The sequence below is a fragment of the Annulohypoxylon truncatum genome (assembly GCF_022578515.1).
Source record: "Annulohypoxylon truncatum strain CBS 140777 unplaced genomic scaffold F4807scaffold_56, whole genome shotgun sequence".
NCBI lineage: Eukaryota > Fungi > Ascomycota > Sordariomycetes > Xylariales > Hypoxylaceae > Annulohypoxylon > Annulohypoxylon truncatum.
In genome coordinates, this window is record NW_025953842.1 from 96605 (window position 1) to 114245 (window position 17641).

General features: G+C 48.1%; 4 protein-coding genes across 4 annotated transcripts; 2 read left to right on the plus strand and 2 right to left on the minus strand.

The window, feature by feature from the left end:
- The first annotated feature begins 1041 nt into the window (after positions 1-1041).
- Positions 1042-3579, plus strand: F4807DRAFT_446972 (cytochrome P450). The gene is made up of 3 exons (XM_047999849.1): positions 1042-3000; positions 3054-3463; positions 3513-3579. The coding sequence occupies exons 1-2, from the start codon at positions 1544-1546 to the stop codon at positions 3253-3255; spliced, it is 1659 nt and encodes a 552-aa protein (XP_047849015.1). The 5' UTR covers positions 1042-1543; the 3' UTR covers positions 3256-3463; positions 3513-3579.
- F4807DRAFT_331130 (vacuolar protein sorting-associated protein 13) lies at positions 3457-13761 on the minus strand. Its single transcript, XM_047995274.1, has 2 exons — positions 7030-13761; positions 3457-6948 (listed from the first exon to the last, which is right to left on the minus strand). Exons 1-2 carry the CDS (start codon positions 13488-13490, stop codon positions 3798-3800), a joined length of 9612 nt encoding a protein of 3203 aa, XP_047849016.1. The 5' UTR covers positions 13491-13761; the 3' UTR covers positions 3457-3797.
- A 702-nt stretch (positions 13762-14463) lies between these two features.
- On the plus strand, positions 14464-16394 carry F4807DRAFT_446975 (uncharacterized protein). The gene is made up of 2 exons (XM_047999850.1): positions 14464-15244; positions 15300-16394. Exons 1-2 carry the CDS (start codon positions 14876-14878, stop codon positions 16161-16163), a joined length of 1233 nt encoding a protein of 410 aa, XP_047849017.1. The 5' UTR covers positions 14464-14875; the 3' UTR covers positions 16164-16394.
- A 73-nt stretch (positions 16395-16467) lies between these two features.
- F4807DRAFT_331262 (uncharacterized protein) lies at positions 16468-17618 on the minus strand. The gene is made up of 2 exons (XM_047995275.1): positions 17030-17618; positions 16468-16946 (listed from the first exon to the last, which is right to left on the minus strand). The coding sequence occupies exons 1-2, from the start codon at positions 17295-17297 to the stop codon at positions 16648-16650; spliced, it is 567 nt and encodes a 188-aa protein (XP_047849018.1). The 5' UTR covers positions 17298-17618; the 3' UTR covers positions 16468-16647.
- Positions 17619-17641: the final 23 nt, after the last annotated feature.

A 17641-nucleotide genomic window follows, 5' to 3' on the forward strand; every position in this document is an offset into this window, starting at 1 on the left:
CCCGGCCGAGCTGCCAAGTTGCAGTTCATCCCGGCGCCATAGGGCAGGATGCCGATGAGCATCTCCCAATTCGATGCCCACCACATTCGCTGAGTCGGCTCGGTGGGCTTGAGCTATTCATATATCGCATAACACTTTAAGCCTGTGACAAGAAATCAAGACTGGAAATTTCTATTCCTCAATCACACTAGCATTGACCCCGCTTCAATGTTGTCTCTATAACCATGGATGTGTTGACGTCCCTTGGCCGCATTAAGACATGTGGCCATAAAACTTGTAATGTATTGTCACCATGCCTAATTCTTTTTACCCTCATTGACGTCACCAACCCAACACATAACCAGGGATTGTTGTGGGGTCCGTACGTATGAAGACGTTGAATTCGCTTGAAGCAATTTAATTCTTGATATTCCTATTTCATACCGTTACTGCAAAACGGATTGCTTCTCTGGATTACGGCACTACAATCGTGTGCGTGTAAGCTATAATCTAATGTATCAATGCTACTGTTATATTTCTTGACGACAATCGATTTCATTCGATGTAACTCCTAGACATGCACTCTATTTCCACCCAGCCTGGACTTTCATATAGCTCGAGCTTACCGTCAGCTTTCAATTAATAAATGTCTACTTCTCATGGAAATCTGCCACCTTCGCCTTTCTAATGCCAGTCATCATTGCTCTAAGGTGGCCAAATTGAATCCTATACGGTGAAGCGAATACCACAAATGATACTAAGACCTCAGGTCACCAATATATGGAAATGGGAAGTGAAAAAACTGTCTTCGATGAACAGTCTGTCTTATATCTGGTACTCGTCCCTAGACCTCGTTGTTGTCATACCTGCCCGCCTGATAGTCGGCTCAACGACGCGTAGAGATACTTGCACACGGATGATTGAAGCTCATGCTAGAAATATACTCGACGGAAGTGATGTCGCTGTCGTATAGGTGTATTCATATACGATACCTGCATGCTTAGGTACGTAAGCAAGGACAACTCTGATAGGGAAAGGCTCAGCAGCAATTAAAATGATATCTAGGATGCTAAGTTCGAGGTTCATAATCTAAGTCTCATAAGATCCCCCTTATCATTTGATGTGTTCTTGTCCTTCCTTAACCTAAACGTGTGAAGCTCTTGCTAAATGATTCTGTACGCTGCTGTACATAACCTTAACTCTAACCCTGACCTTGTTCGTTGCCAATGTCCAAGACAGGTAAGTACCTACCTCAACGTTCATTCGAAGCATGTGATAACTTATTAATATCTTAGTATAATTGGCTACACGCAACGCGGTACCTTCCCTACCAAACCTATTTGATGACATCATGATCACACTACATCGCAATAGCCAGTGAATGCAACGTTCACCTTGTATCCTCCCAGGATACGCTAAAGCAACTACCCCGGATTTCTAGGGGCAATTTATATCAATTCTCACGCGGAACTCGCCCCGCAGAAATACTCCCCACAGTCTCCTTCTCCTGACTTTACATGATTCCTCCTCGGGGTACCGGAAATACATCTCGGAGGTGTGAATCATGGCGTCCGCGAAGAAGACGCGTGAAATGGATTCACTTCCGAGGAGGGCTAAGCAGCAGTATGTCGTCGCGATGGTCATCGCAGCTCTCCTGTGGGCAGCCTTTATGGTCGACATCCTCTACTTGAGACCCGGGCTTTTGTCAATGGCGCAGAAGGCTTTCGGACTGCTGCTGGCCTTAGCTATTACCTACACGCAGACCACGCTGCGTGGAGAGCATCGGTATTATGTCGAGATGGCGAAAGCCGGGTGTGAGCCTTTGCCATCATTCCCAAACGACCTTCTCGGAATACGGTTCCTACTGGATGCAGCGCGGCAGATAAAGTCGAACACCTTGCTAGCAGGATGGAGCCGGCTTTTCGACACGCTAGGACACACGTACCAGCATAGAATATTTCCCAATCCGGGCGTCGTCATCGCGACAGACGAGCCAGAGAACGTTCGCACCGTGCTCGTCGTGCGATTCGACGATTGGGTTATCCCGCAGATGCGAACCCGTGCTTTCCTCCCCGTTCTCGGCCGCCACTCTATTTTCACCACCAACGGCGACGAATGGAGGCACTCGAGGGCAACTTTGCGGCCGGCCTTCGTGCGTGACCAAGTTGCCGACCTGCGCTGTCTCGATCACCACGTCGCTAAAATGATCAGTCACGTCCCGCGCGACGGGCAACCTTTCGATTTACAGGCCATGCTTGCCATGCTAACGATCGACACCATCTCCGACTTCATGTTTGGTAATTCGACGGATTTATTAGGCACTGCTCCTGAGGACGGACTCCGATTTGGCCGCTGTTTTGACCTGTCTATGCAAAAGATCGCCCACCGGGCGAGATTAGGTTGGCTAACGCTACTCCGGCCGGACCGCGAACTGGATGAATGCACTTCGTTCATCAATGCGTACGTGGAGAAATATATCGCCAACGTGAAAGCGGAGCGGGACGAGAAAAAGGGGATGGGCCAGGATAGTCAAGGCGGCAAGCGGTACGTGTTCCTCAACGAACTACTCGAGACGGGAGAACCGGACGAAGTGATTCGTGATCATCTCGTAAGCATCTTTACGGCCGGTCGAGATACTACCACAAGTGTATTGTCTTATCTATTTTTCGAACTCTCGCGGCGACCAAACGTAGTGGAAGCTATTCAGCGTGAGGTGGAAGAACTGAACCTACGTGATATGGACCAGCTCCCATCATGGGAAGACTTGCGCAATATGAAGTATTTGAACTGGGCTGTAAAGGAGGCCCTCAGGTTAAACCCTCCCGTGGCGACAAACGGGCGTGAGGCCGTCCGTGATACAATTATTCCGAGAGGCGGCGGGCCCGACGGCAAGTCCCCCGTATTCGTCAAGAAGGGAACCCTACTTCGCTATTTTCCTTGGGCATTGCATAGACGGCGGAATATCTATGGTGATGATGCTGATGAATTCCGTCCGGAGCGCTGGGAGACACTGAGAACTACGTACGTATGCAAAAACTCTTGGACTGACTACAATGATCCTGATATTTTCGCAGTTTTGAGTATGTCCCGTTTAACGCGGGACCGCGCATTTGCGTCGGACAGCAATTCGCCCTAACGCAGTTGGCGTTCGTCACCTTTCGGATACTACAGGCTTTTAGGGCGATCGAGCGGAGGGACGACAGGCCGCCAATCCAAAAGTTCGGGATCAACACCTCCATGCTTCACGGATGCTGGGTCAGCATGACGCCGGCGTGAGTAAAGTTGAATGTTTAGCTGTCTATTAGATAGCATAAGTTAACCTCAGCCCCGCTTTACTTAGCAAAGGCACAGTGATTTGCATTACAGGCCTAACAATGCAGGCTCGAGAAAATATTTAAAGGACTAGGAAGTCAAGACTACCTACATGTTTCCGAGACACATGCCCTGAAATCCGAGATGGATTAAAAAAGAGGCTGACTGATCTGTAAGAGCTGTTCTTTTAGGGAAGTTATCCCGTCTAATAAATTCTCTAGATAGGGACTTTGCAGGGCACTGTAAATTGAGCTAGGACCAGGCATTGGCCTACAGGTAGATTAGGTACTCAAGTATCATTCTCATTATTTTCATGATAAAGTCGTAACAAGTTGTAGTTATTCATATAAGACGTGAAAGCACCATACGCCAGGATCGCATCCTCTGCATAAATACTCTATGTAGTCGTCGGTCCGTTCGTTAATTACCTTGACATGTTTTAATAAAGAGACCCGACGAATCCGGTCCCTGACCATTCTCGTCCTTGCCATCCAATGGAGCCATAACTACTCTAGACCTCTGAACCTACGGTTGAATTCTTCAACGGCGATAGCTACCATTCGGTATAAGAAGGCGCGTTGGCTCTCTTCGCCGACGGGGATGAACGGCCCATTTGTGCCGCCGCGTAAGACGATGCTAAGGCCCGTGCGTTCTTTTGCGATCGTCTGCACGTCTTTGAGTGGGATGTCCCATTCAGTGGTTAGCCTCCTACTCCTAATAAGAAGAATCCGGCTGAATGTGACCATGACCACCATGTCTTCCCTTGGTAGCTCTAGATGCGCTATGTAGTTCTCGTTGAAATACTTCCCGTTATCCACTTGCTTGAGCCAAGACTGCCCTAGAGCCTCGCGTTGGTTATAAGGACGTACGATGCCATCCGCTGGCACAAACCGCGTTAAGCGAACACGGTCTAGTTCGGATCCGTCAAAGACGGTCGTAGTATTGCGAATGCCCTCAGACACGTTAGACGCGAGATCGAAGACGCCGACAGCTGGCTTCGTAGCCAAACCAATAAATCCTTTCCCAACACCTTTGAAGAACCCGACGGCGCCCTCTTGTTCTGCGCCTTCGAGCGGCTTCCGAGCGACACCACCGAGACCGGATGCAACCGACGTGAAGAAGGAGTTTGCACCAGCCGTAACACCGAATAAGGCATGCTTGGGTCGATTTCGAGCTCGTGTTATGCGGCGGCGATCTTGGAATTGCTTGTCTAAGGTTGCAGCTGCCAAGCCTTTGCCAAAGCTGCCTGTGACCTTGGAAAAGGAGTCGGAGAATCCGTACACGGACTTTTTAACAAAGCTAGCAGCCCCCTTCGCGATGCCTAGCCCAAGGTCTTCAGGTTTGTCAGACATAATGAGACCCTGGTATGGCTCATAGAAGACATCAGTTATACCACTGCTGATGCTGTTAAATAAGCCGACCGGATTGCCGAGGAAATCAGCACTGCCGATGATCTTGTGGACCTGGAAAAGAACCTCTTGACTGTAATGATTCGAAATGTTCTGTGTCAGAACGGGAATAGAGACTCGAGCGTTCTCTAGTAGCAGAGCATTCAGCCGAATTGGCGCATCGTTGACATTTCCGATGGCCATGGTCATGACGTTGACGAAGAACATAATAGGATTGCGGGAAGATGTCTTATCCTCGACGTTGACACGCTCTGTACGCATGAAGGATAAATCCAACTGCATCGGCTGTATATTTAAGAGTTCGAAGTAAATATCCTGGCCCGATTGTTCTTGTTTAGGCTCCGGAATGTCCAGACCTTCGTCACAGAGCTTGCCTTCGTTAGTCTCTGACCATGATGCGCCAGGAATCTTCGAGAAATCCAACACGGCATATATGAAGTCCTCATCAAGATCGACGGTCATCTGCTGAAGTAAAATGGTGGCGTATTTGACGTAGAGCACACCGTACGAATCATCCTTGACTCTCGTAACCATGATATGTAACGAAGGGTGCAGCTCAGTCTCCTGTGCCTGTTTGGGGACCACACTAGGATAAAGTATCATGGGGAAGAGTCCGCCGTAAAGCTGATTATCAACCTGTATCCACTTGATCGAGGTACTGATCGTTTGATATAAGGCTGATTCACTGTACCGGAGGTTGATGTCTCTGAACGTGACGTACGCAAGCTCCTTCAGCTGTTGGTTAATGAGCGAGATGCCAATACCAGAAAGTCGTAGTTGTGCTTGGAATGTTGTATCGGTATCTTGGCTCTTTACTTCAAAGCCACCAGTGCTGCTGGCATTGGAACCCGTTTGTGTCCTCTGACGGTATAAGCTCTTACTTGGCTTGAAGTTGGATAAGATGAGCGTCTGAGTTGGGCCATCGGCGGCGACGTTGATGTCGATTATCTTTTGCATGCCGGAACTACTGGTAAATTTCATCGGTACTTGATTTCCAATCTCGGCAAGTTTCACGTGTCGCTCTTTGCCATAGGCATTGATGACCACTTCTCTAAACTTGGCGGCTGGGAAGTCCCAAGCATATGGCATGATGCTGCGTGGTGGTAGGCGATATCTAATCGGCCTCCATCCAGAGCGATCTTCTACGCCGTCCTCATCTACATTCGGATTCGCTTGGTAAAAAGTGAACTCCGTGTCACTCTCGTTTCGCATGGAGAACGGCCAGTTCTTTGCCTCCATGCTAAGATGGAGAAAGATAGTCGAATCCTCCATAAGGACTTCGACCCTAATGAGTCGCTGTCGCTGACCCGCTTTTGCAATCTTGATGTGTATGGTGCCTAGGTCCGATATGTTGATAGGCGATGTCCACTGGTCATCGATTCCCGGAAACCTCAAAGCTATTTGCTTTGTCGCTGACCGTTGGAGCCAGTGGAGAGGCTGCAAAGCTCCCGATTTCAGGGTCATGGTCTTGGACGATGTAGGCTCCCTAATGACAAGCTCCTCGCCAACCTTGTTCTTCACCACGAAACGAGGTGCTAGAGTAACGACCTTGGTTAACTTGTACTTGCCCTCACCGGGCTCAACTGTTATACCGACGTGAATTTCGGAATCCTTCTTAGAAGACGGCAAGACAACTTCCGCCGTGCTTCCGATAGCATCGAAACTTTGTGGTTTGCTCCATTCCGAGTCGCCTATTCTTAGAAGAGCTCGGTTGCGCTGATCATCGTTCGAAAATGAAAACATGAAGGGTAAGGCTTTCGGTCGCTCTTGATCTGAAGTGTCTGCCACAGCTGATTGACCCGCGGCTCTCTTTGGTTGTTGCAAGAATTGCTTGCCACGGATGTTAACTTCCAGCCCGGTCTTGTTCAATATTATGTATGGGCTGTAAACGGTGACCTTGAAAGCGCCGCCGCCGTCTGGTATTCTAAAGTAATGAAGCCTGAGATTGAGAGGGAGATCCTCGGCATCCTTGCATACTAATTTATGCTCTTTTCGGAAGTCTTCTTGCGCACCAGGGTTGACGATGGCGAACTCGCTTGGTTTGAAAACGGTATCTTGCATGTCTATGCTCAACAAGAGAAGATGCGACAACTCTACGACATGGACAGGGCTGACACCACCCTTTCTCAAGAAGTTCGTCCAGTCCCGTTTGGTGTTTTTGTCGTAAATTCGGTATTTGAAATCATACGGAAGAAGATTCTCAAGGACGATAGGTGGAGAGAGCTTTAGTTTCATATAGGGATATTTTCTGTACATGTTAGAGATGGGGGGTTTTTTTTTTAAACAAAGAAAAAAAAAAAGGAAAACTCGGTTTCAAGCGAGGACTTACCCAGTCAAGAAGTGGCCCCTATCAAAGCTGGCATTGAGCTGGAAGTAGAACAGGTCGCTGTTTTCACCCTTACACACGAGCGTGCGTGTAGGTCGCTTGAGCAAATCTCTCCACCACAGATGTTCGGACGACCATGCGTAACCAAAGCCGGAGTCAGGTCGTACCAGTAATGATTTGACATAGGAAGCAGCTACTGGAGCTGGTCGGCTTTCCCCTGGAGCAATCTTCTCGATCTTGAGGAGGTGGCCTTCTTCGGCGTCGAACACACCTAGCTCTACCGGTATCTGTGTCTCGTTTTCGACTACGAGTGGGGACCGAAGAGTTACATATTTTATGTTATCCGAGCCTAAGTTGACTTCGACCAGTAATCGATGGAGAGTATTATCTGTTTTTGGTCGTAAGCTGTACAAGAACTCGCCTTCACGGTTCAGGCGAATATTCTTGATCATGTCAAAGCCGCTACCCTCGATTTGAACAGCAACGCTACTCATAGCATTGCTTTCTGACATAATATTTTCTCTCATCTTCTCCCAGTGCTCGAAACTCCACGGCCCCTCCTCGCCGTCTTGTAGCTTGAGGGAGATATTTTCGTCATCGCTTTGGCTTTTGGCTTGAACCAAGACGTCAAAGCCGGTATAATTCCGGATCTTATAAGGAGCCTCGACGCCGCGAGGCTTACCTAAGACATCTTCATCTTTGGTCAGGAAATCGAACGACTTGGATGCTAGCGCAATTGTTGCCGTTGTTATTGTCACGTCGAATGTCCTCTTCGAGGAGACATCCACTGAGAAGAGGCCGCTTTCCTGCGCCCTCGCAACACCTAGACCGACCTGCCAAGGTTCCAATAGTGGCTCCCAAGCAGATTTCGCAAAATTGTAGACATTGATATACATATCAATCGCAGTCTCAGCTTTGAGAGTGCTAGACCAGTCGGCCGCTGAGGCAGTGAAGTTTTTGATGCTTAGGTCTAATATGGGCAATTCATGAACATCGCCGATCAACACAATACGGACTCCTTCAACTGTAGCTGTGAGTTCTTCATGGCGCTTGGGACCTTTGCTGATATCATGGGGTTGGTGGAATGGTTCTTTTCCAGACCTTTGAGTAGTTACTGTGCCAGGAGTCTTGGCAGTTTTACTCCTGTTAGCAGCAATCGTAGACTGCCCTCGGCCACTCGCCGTGCGTTCCTTAAGACCCGATTGGCGAAGCTGTTGGGCCTTCTTGTCAGACGCACTAGCTTTAGGTTGGCTACTATTACTTTCAGAGAGCTCGGACGCCTTGCCGATTATCTGGAGAACGAGGAGGATATCTCGAAGTGAAAGTCGAAGGATTAACGGGTCGACGTCCACATGGATATTTGTTTTGGTTGGCTGCGAGCTGTCCATCGATACCTGGACCGAGAAGTCATCAAGAACACGAAGCCGAGTCTCGTCAAATTTGTCCATGCGACAAAGGAACATCCCCACTTGAGATACTTGGAAAGTTAAGGAGTGCTGTTGCGACAGTAACACTTGCTTCGTGCCTAAAACAATCGCCTCCGAGCTAGAACTGAGGGGATTGGCGATCAATATGACCTGCGAATCGACGATATTAACGCGGAAGGCAATACTCATATTAGACTCGTCATTTTTCTTTGTCGTATTCTCCGACGACTGAGACCCTTGGATGCTCCTTTGAGGAGACTTGCCAGTCCACTGCACATGCATTGATTCGGCATCAGAGATGTCGGGGCTATCCACGGGACTTTCTAGCCCCGCTAGCTCAGGCTCGCTGGTTTGTAACCCGGTCACCAGGAATTTCTGGATTGCGAAGAGGTAATCTAAAGCGAAGATGATTTTGGGGCTGTCGATAGCGACAACGGCAATCAAATTCTTCTCCTTGCCTCCGGTCATAGACACGCTCGCCATAAACTGTTGGACGTTTTTATTGGAAGACGTCATAATCCTTCTATACTTGCTACCCTCGCGAGCACGACTGTCATGTATGGTGAACGACTGTATCACAAACTCTGCTTCTAGGGAGCCATCAGCAAGCATTCGGGTCTTGAGCTTGCTGTCGTCCAGTGAAAACCGTGACAGACTAGCGGCATCCATGTCGCCAACGGGTTCTTTCTCGCGGGCATTGATCAACTCGAGACCAATCTTATGGAGATTGAACACGAGGTCAAGCTTGGTCCAGGTATGTTCTCTCGAACCCAACTCTGGCGAAAGATCAATCAACTGGCCATCAGCCCCGCTGGTAGTAGATGTCATTGTCTTAGCCCTTCGCAGTGTACCCTCGTCCACATCTCGTTCAGCTTCTTCTCCCCTAGCGTTAGCGTCCGTCGCGAAGGCAGCTGGGACGGATCTGGAGATTTCCAAGAGAAATTTGAGCTGATATTGGGTAAGCCTAAGGTTGATATCGGTCATGCTGCCTTCGACCTCCATATCTGGACGCTTCCACCCTTCTTTGTGTTCCGCGTAGGTAATGTTAAAGCCGAGGTCCACGTGATCAATCATTTCAAGCTCTTCGGACTGTTCATTGGGATAATGGAATAAAGACGTAAGTCTGATGTTCCTGATACCCGCAGAGAGCTTCATGGCAATTTCGGAATTCTCGGAATCGTCCAAGGGGGCGAATTTGTTCTGTGCGTAAATCTCTCCTAGGTAGACGGTGACTAGGTCTCGCCTTGGACGATCTGGAGAGACATCATGAGGGAATACGATGATAGGGGTGTTAATGATGATATCAAACTTGAATCTACCAGTGCTCTGCTGTAATTGTTGGGCTTGGTTCGCGGCCGCTTGACGAGCAGCATTGTAGATAGCTTGCATCTTGCCGAATTTGACCAAGAATTCGATAATCTTCCTGAATGGCTCTTCAAGGAAGTTGACCTTAATGGAACCAGCACGTAGATAGACTGAGGAATCATATCCTGGGTACGCCTTCTTGTTACTAGAATCATAAGTCTCGTAACGGAAATCGGCGAGCTCGTCTCCCTGAATGGCAACAAGCTGGCGGAAACTCGAGTCTTCTGATGCACCGATGTTAACGTCATCGACTAGTGTTAGATCACCGAGATTGGCTGCTACCCTCATCGTCTTGCCGAGCAAGAAAACTCCAACATCAGCATGATTGAATGAGAGCGTCGCTAATCGGATACCGTCATTGTTAAGAATCAAGCGTATACTCTTAAGATCAACCTTAACCCGGATAGAACCACCCTCGCTCTGCTGTGGAGCAATAGATGGCTCCGCAATTTCGACCTCATCCTCTCCTTCTTCAGAGTTTTTGACTATTCTCTGTTGGGAATTCGAGGCTTCATTATTAGTGAAGGTGGCGAGTATGAAATCCAATAGTGTGAGCAAGGTCTTCCTCGTCACGACGAGGTTGATTGTGGAGACAGCAACATTGACATTTGTTTCTATGCCTTCGTAAACTGGCATAAACTCGGGAGATTCCCTTTTCACTTTAGTGAACTTGACGCGAACTAGATCCCTCTTTTGCTGGTGGTCTTCAACGTCGCCCGACGATACGATAGATTTGAATTCCGCAGGAGGATTGTCAACGAAGTCGTCTACCGCTACAGACCCTAGTGACACCTCAGCTGCCATGTCGAACGGCCTGATGTAGAAATTTAGGTCAAAATTCTCTGCAATCAGTTCTACCAACAGGGATTCAGGTTGTTCTCCATCAGGGTCGCTCCTATAGAGAGAACCTTGCAATTTGTCAACGGCAAATTTGAACTCGAAGTTCTTCTGCTGAGTCTTAAGTTGCTGAGTCGAACTTCCGTCAGCGGCATCCTCAAACTCGTCCGAGTCATCGTCCGACTCGCTATCCAGAATCACGGCAGTTTGTTGAGTAAGGAATAAGTTGGCTGAACTTTTACGATCGTGGGCTTTAGGTGAGCGAGTTGATGCGGAACTGAGCAAACGTGGTCTTTTAGGCTGTTCAGTAGGTTGAGCTTGTTGCGGCTCTCCATCAAATTTTGGTATTGCAACATCGATTAGTTTCATGAGGCTATTGTATCTAGTGTCCGATACCATAGCTCGAAGGACTGGCATGTGGCCTGACACTTTGACCTTAGTCAGGTTCGGCGCCTTAGGTAATATCGACAGAGCCACCACAAAGTCGACGTTGATCTTCTCCACGATATGTAGCATACGAGAATCATCCTTCTCAACTAGCTGGGATTTCGTTTCCTCGATCGAGGATCCGATCAGGACTTGCGTTGACGTTAGCTTAACAAGAAAGCGATCGTACATGAGAGATTCAAGCCGTTTGAAATCATCTTCGGAAAACTTTTGATTGTGTTTATCCTGAACTTGTTTCAGGGTTCCCTTGTCAACCAATTCACTGTTGACGCTAATATGACCAGCATCCAAGATCAGACACGTTGATGTACTGGTTTTAATAGACTGGGGTATTATGATAAGAGGAGCCTGAAGATCTAGCTTGGCATTGATGGTCTTATGTTCTTCAAGGGCGAATTCGAGCCCGGCACGCGTCTGCTGTCTTAATCCTTCAACAGTAGCCCCGGCAGTCTCCATCAACGCGGATATGGATTCCATGTGCCTCTCGGGCGGCTTGAAGAAGTCGACGATGCCAATGACGAAGTTGGGGTTCCACACAATTTCCAAGGGCTTGAGCTTTGCCGTGACCGCGAAATCACCTTGGCCGTCAAGTGGATTTTGTTCAACTTGAAGGTCGAAGAAGGTCTCTTGGTCAGCTTCCTCAAGCTCGGCAATTGAAAGCCGCCTCTTGCTAATGGTATTCGGCGCGTCCTTGACCCGAACTATCTCTTTGAACAAGCTCTCGGGCGTGGTGCCATCATTAACTCGGAAACCACCAAGGCTGATATCAGCAAGCACGGAATCTGGTCTCTTAATCGCCTTAGCTTTAAAAACATCAAAATGCAAGCTAAGCAGATCGGTCTTGCTGCCATGGGGGCTTTGCCTCAGAGTGAAACTGCCTGTGCTGAGAGATGCGTCAATTTGCATCTTGACGGTGTCACGCGGTGTATCGACAGCCTCTGCTAGAGCGGTCTTCTCATCCCAGTCGATGGCCTCGTAGAGCTCTTTACGCTGCTCCTCGGTCATCTGGGTGTTCTCCTCCGTCGAGTCCGTAGGTTCGGCAGGTTTTGAACCCCAAGCCCAAGCCAGCCAACCTTGCTGTTGCGGCTCGGTCTTTGGGGTTGCTCTTTTGAGGGCTTCAGCATTCTCCTTCCTTAGCTGGTTGCGAGCTAAAGATCTCCAAAAGCGCAAGTCCTCATATCCAAGCTTCCATTCTAGCCTGTCGAGATCGTCAATATCCTGGGGCGAAAACTGTTGATTCGCCTTCTTTTTCTTGAAAAGCTCGATATATCGGCGACGATCATCGCGACGCTCGCGGAAGTACTCCCAGGTCCACCGACGGTTCCTCTCATGGATCTTCCTAAGCACCGCATTGCCCGCAAACTTCAGCCAGGCTCGAGGATCTTCTTTCGGCGTCACCCCCTTAGGCTGAAGCTTCTTGTATTCTTGATGACGAATGAAGTAGTGGAAGAGGTCAACCATCATCAAGCCATCTCGATATTGGTCATCGTCGAGGACCACACCTATCTCATCAAACAGCAGGCTTGCCTTGAATTTAGGCACGTGTATGTCGCCCGTCTTGTCCAGCTCAATCTTAGCTTGGCCACTCACCGGTTTCAGGATAAACTGATGGTCTGCCGAGGAGGTATCGTCGCCCTTCCCAATCATCTCTTTGAAATCTTTTATCATATCATCATGACGAACCGAATGTTCCTCATTACTCACTTCACGGCCCGGACCGAGAAGTGTGGTGTCTGTATTCCAGTAAACCGCCAGCGCCCCAAGCGTGGCCAGCTTGTGGGTGGTAGTAGTCGAATTCTGGATGAAGGTAGGTGTCCACTCGCCGTCCGTGCTGACTGCACTGAACTCAGCAAGGGTGAGGCCTAAAGCGAAGGGGTGCCCAGGCGCAGATATAGAGTCTTCATATCTCACATGAATATTCTTGACTGTAACCTGCAAATTATCGACGATCTTGGTGACAAGGCTCTCCGTAAAGCTCTGGCTCCTCTTCTGCTCCTCTTGGCTGAGACCTTCTTGGGAACGTTCTTTCAAGAGCTCGGCCGAGTCTAGTTTTTCCATCTTTACTCGCTGCCGCCTACGCTCCTCTTCTTCCTCGTCGTAAGCGGCTTCTTCCTTTGGGGACGCGAGAAGGAAAACATCCTCAATAAGGATTTTGACCGGGGCGCCACGTAGGTTGGACCAGGGAATGGCGAGAGTAAGCTCTCCCAAATGTCCTTCCATAACGTTGATGGGGAGTTTCAACTGATCGAGCGCCTCCTTTCGGAGCTCGAGATTGTGTAGTTTCACATCGCCAGACCATATACCGACTTTCAACTGGGTAGGGTCAAAGTTCTTGACGTACATACCCAAGAAACGGTTGAGCAAGCCAGCAACCAAGCCTTCCAACATCCTGACAGTGTTGTGCCGTAACCCGGGCCGGGATGAGTTCGTAGATTAATGGGGGGTATTAGGTCGCTTCATCTGCGAGGACGGGATTAAGTTAGGAAGTTGGGAATTGTATTGTAGCGCATTGGTCTATGATCGTTTCGCAAGGTCTTAGCTATCGAGTAAGTCGCGCGTTACAGGTATAGGCACCTATTGCGTATTCAACAGCTCTACGAAGCTATATCGTGATCGTCAATTCGTTATGGTGGGGTACGGATGAGCACGTGCGCCGCGACAAAGAAATCGAGAATAGTCGAAAGTAGCAGAGAAGTTAAGTCGAGCAAGGGAAGAATTCAATGAGTGCCTCCTGCAAGGGATAGATGGTGTAGATAATATGAATGGTACGTGGTTCCTAGACAGATAGCATAGGAGGAGAGTAGGTAAGATCGAGGCTGTGTCGTTGCAAGAAAGCTCATTAGACCTCGGGTTAGAATATGGAGAACAGAATTAGGTTAGCTACTAGGTGAAAGTAGCTTGAAGTAAGTACCTATGACGGAATTGATAATATTATTTGGGCAGCTGCAATGTAACATGTAGTTGTTGTTTTGAACTCAACGCACAAAATCTACGAAGTTGGTGATAATTGTACCTTCCATTATGAATAAATAGGTATGGATTGGGCTCGGTTGGAATAGCATCCGCGACCAAAAAAAAAACTCTTAGGTCTTTTGAGAGTTGGGCCTCGTTCAAGGTTGCCTGTTGTGAAGGAGCGATGACGCTGGGGAGTATTGTGGCTCGACCTGACCAACTTCAAATTTAAACACCCTTGCTCCAAGCAAACCGTCCAATGGGTAATCTCCAGTCGCGACTAGTGGGGAGTACCTGGATAAAGCTCAGCCACATATGGAGGGGCAGCATCTAGGTACATATCCAACGCTAGCTAGACTTCGCAAGTGCTATGTATTTCATCTATTTCATCTATTACGTCATTACATAGGTGCACACAATTTGATATTGAACACTGACATATGACATCAAGAACAGCCAGGAACGCCTCTGTTAGGAGGTCTCACAGTGAACTAGAAAGGGTGTGACGATGCAATTACATCAGTTCTTCCAACTATTATTTGTTTACAATCAACCTTCCAATACAATGCGACGAAATTACCAATATCAACTCTCTACATGTATCTATCTGGTAATTCTCGTGGTTCATGGTGATATTTTCGTGTTGTCTTCATGAAAGTCTTTCAGATTGAAGAAAGGAAAACCAATTTGCTGCCTTTCTGTGTTACATACCCCGTAATTGAACAATTCCAGCTCCGGACAATCTATTTCGCTTTCATTATCGCATTCCTGTCCAGATACTCTCTAGATTCTTTCAGATACATGACCCTAAAATTTCCAGGATGCTGCGAAACACACGATCTCTCTTTACTAAACCTCTTCCAAAAGTTGCGGCCCAAAGAGCTCCAACTTCACCATTACTACTAGATTTACAACATCGAGTAGCAATTAGAGCCACGACACCCAGCTTAGTTCTCCCAAGAGGGCACATTTCTCACTTCGTTCTACCGGCACAGAGAGCTACTTACTCTACTAAGACGCCAAGCGGCCTCCAGTATAAGAGAGATCCCCAAGAAGAAAAGAAGTTTAGCGAGCAGAAGCTTCATTCGGACCCAAAGGCGGTGACTTCGGAATCGAGCGTTCGCCATGTATATGAACCTAGTAGTAGTCAAGAAGAGAAACCCATTGGACATGGCGTTAAGGATGAGCTAGTACAATTATCTCTCCTTCTGCTATGGATTATATTTGCTAACAGGTTAAACGTAGGAAACCGTCAAGGAGACATTTGCGCTCACGGATGTTCCAAAAGAACCCTACGTGCTAGGCCTCGCCGGTACTTTGCCTTATCTTGCGACCTCGATATCCACAGTCTACCTCTCATGGGATCTGAACACGGAGTGGCCATCCACATCTAACTTCGTCAATAACATCTTAATAAATCATGATACGGCTCGCGACTTACTAAGTGTCATCGAGCCTATACAATTGGGCTATGGTGCTATCATTATCAGCTTCCTTGGTGCTGTCCATTGGGGTATGGAGTATATGGAGAAGGCACCCAACCCACAGCGTACGCGGTTTCGGTACGGGCTTGGTGTTTTGGCACCTATAGCAGCCTGGCCTACCTTACTGATGCCGATGGACTTTGCCCTGACATCCCAGTTTGCCGCTTTTGCCATGTTGTATTTCGCCGATTCTCGAGCTACCGTCCGAGCTTGGGCACCATCGTGGTACGGAACATATCGGTTCGTCTTGACGGCTATCGTAGGCGCTGCCCTCGTTATAAGCCTCATTGGTCGAATGAAACTTGGCGATGCTAAACCGAGGCTCACTGGCCTAAGCGAGAAGTTCCACGAACGTGGGCGCGAAGAGAACTACACGAAGAAATGGGAGGAGCTCGAGGAGAAGGAGAGGGAGAAGATACAGAAAGAGAAGGAAGCCGCTAAGGAGAAAGAGAAGAAAGAAAAGGAAAGAGAGGCTAAGGAGCGTGCTGAAAATGAGAATCGCGAGAAGAGCAAGGAGAAGGGTAAGGACGACAAGAGTAAAGATGACAAGAGTAAGAATGACAAGGACAATGATGGGAACCAAGAAGAGAAGCAGGAAGATGGAGAGGAAGGGAATGAAAAATAATGATGATGAAGGAAATAACGAAGTGGCCTGCAGACAGAAATTTTGTTGGAATTGGTAGCATTTGATGAAGGCGATCATGGGGTTAGGAATCAAAGTTACCTAGGTAATTGAGGGGGTCTTGCGTTTACTTTCCTACCTAGGTAGGCACTGCATTCAAGAAGTTTATATTATACCAATTGTTTTAACACCATGACCCGTGTTAGCTTAATCAATCATCACCATTCTGCTTGTCGTATCTCGTTGACCTTGAGATTTTGCACGTATTCTGCTATTCTTAACTTTGGCACAATTAAAGGAGACTGAGTATTATGAACATCTCGAGACTTCATTACCTAGGTAGTCTTATAAATCATGCGGCTAATGAGTATGCTCATGTGTAGGTATATAATATTATATCTATCCAGTGATTGCGCAAATACCCCAAGTGTAAATACGAAATCTCCTCGTGACCACATGCAATGACTTTCTTACCAAGTAACCCGTTTTAAAATAAAAGATTGAAAAGCATTGCCAGTACCGCCATCCTCATAATAGAACCAGAACCCAGGTCACTTTGGTAACTCAAAGCGCCACTTCGAGAAGTGCTGGAAGTCGCTGATGCGCTCGTCATGGTGTTGCTCGTGGGATTGCTAGCAACAGTACCGCTAACAAGGCCTGACACGGTACCCACGATGGTAGCAGGAACTGTGCCAGAACCGGTGACCGTGGCGGCGGCTCCCACGTAAGAACCAAAGGAGCTCCCGACGGTCAAAGCACGAGGGATTGCAGCCGCACAGTTGCAAACTATTAAGATACATAACTTTAGTCTCAAGGCACACGCAGAAGAATTGAAAACTGAAGTTAAGACTTAAGTGAGATGGACTCACCAGAAGAAGCGCCGTCGATAACAGCTTGGAAAGAAGATTCCGAGCACCCAGAGGCAACACACGGTTCTATTGCCGCGTAAAGGCTGGCCTCATTTTGACACTGACAAGCAAAGTCTAATCCACCACATCCAACCGAGGGCGCATTTTCGAGGAAACAGGACTGCGCGCAGGAGGGGATTTCAGTCTGAGCTACGTCCAAACAATCGGCAGCTTGTACCACCAGCTTGGTCGTAAAAAGTGCCATGCTCGTGAAAAGCAAAAACGCCATTTCGGTAGAGTAAGCGGTGCTCGTTCTCAAACGAAATCCCTCAATAATAGGTAGCTACCTTATTCAAGCTATAGAAAAACTTGTCAGTGGGTTGAGTATAATAGAAGGGGACGGTCACACCGTTACGACGACATCGGCGGGCGGCCGCGAACATATGAAAAGGCCCGTCGGCAGCGTTTTCAATTTTCACATGGTAAAGTAATACTCCCATCATGTCGGCTTAACCTTGGATACAGGTTTGGAGGCGTTCCTACAAACCGGTATCGTCCTTCCCACCTTTTCCCCATCTTCCCCATCTTCTCCAGCTTCCCCGGATTTTCTGTATACGATTCCTGGCTCTACCT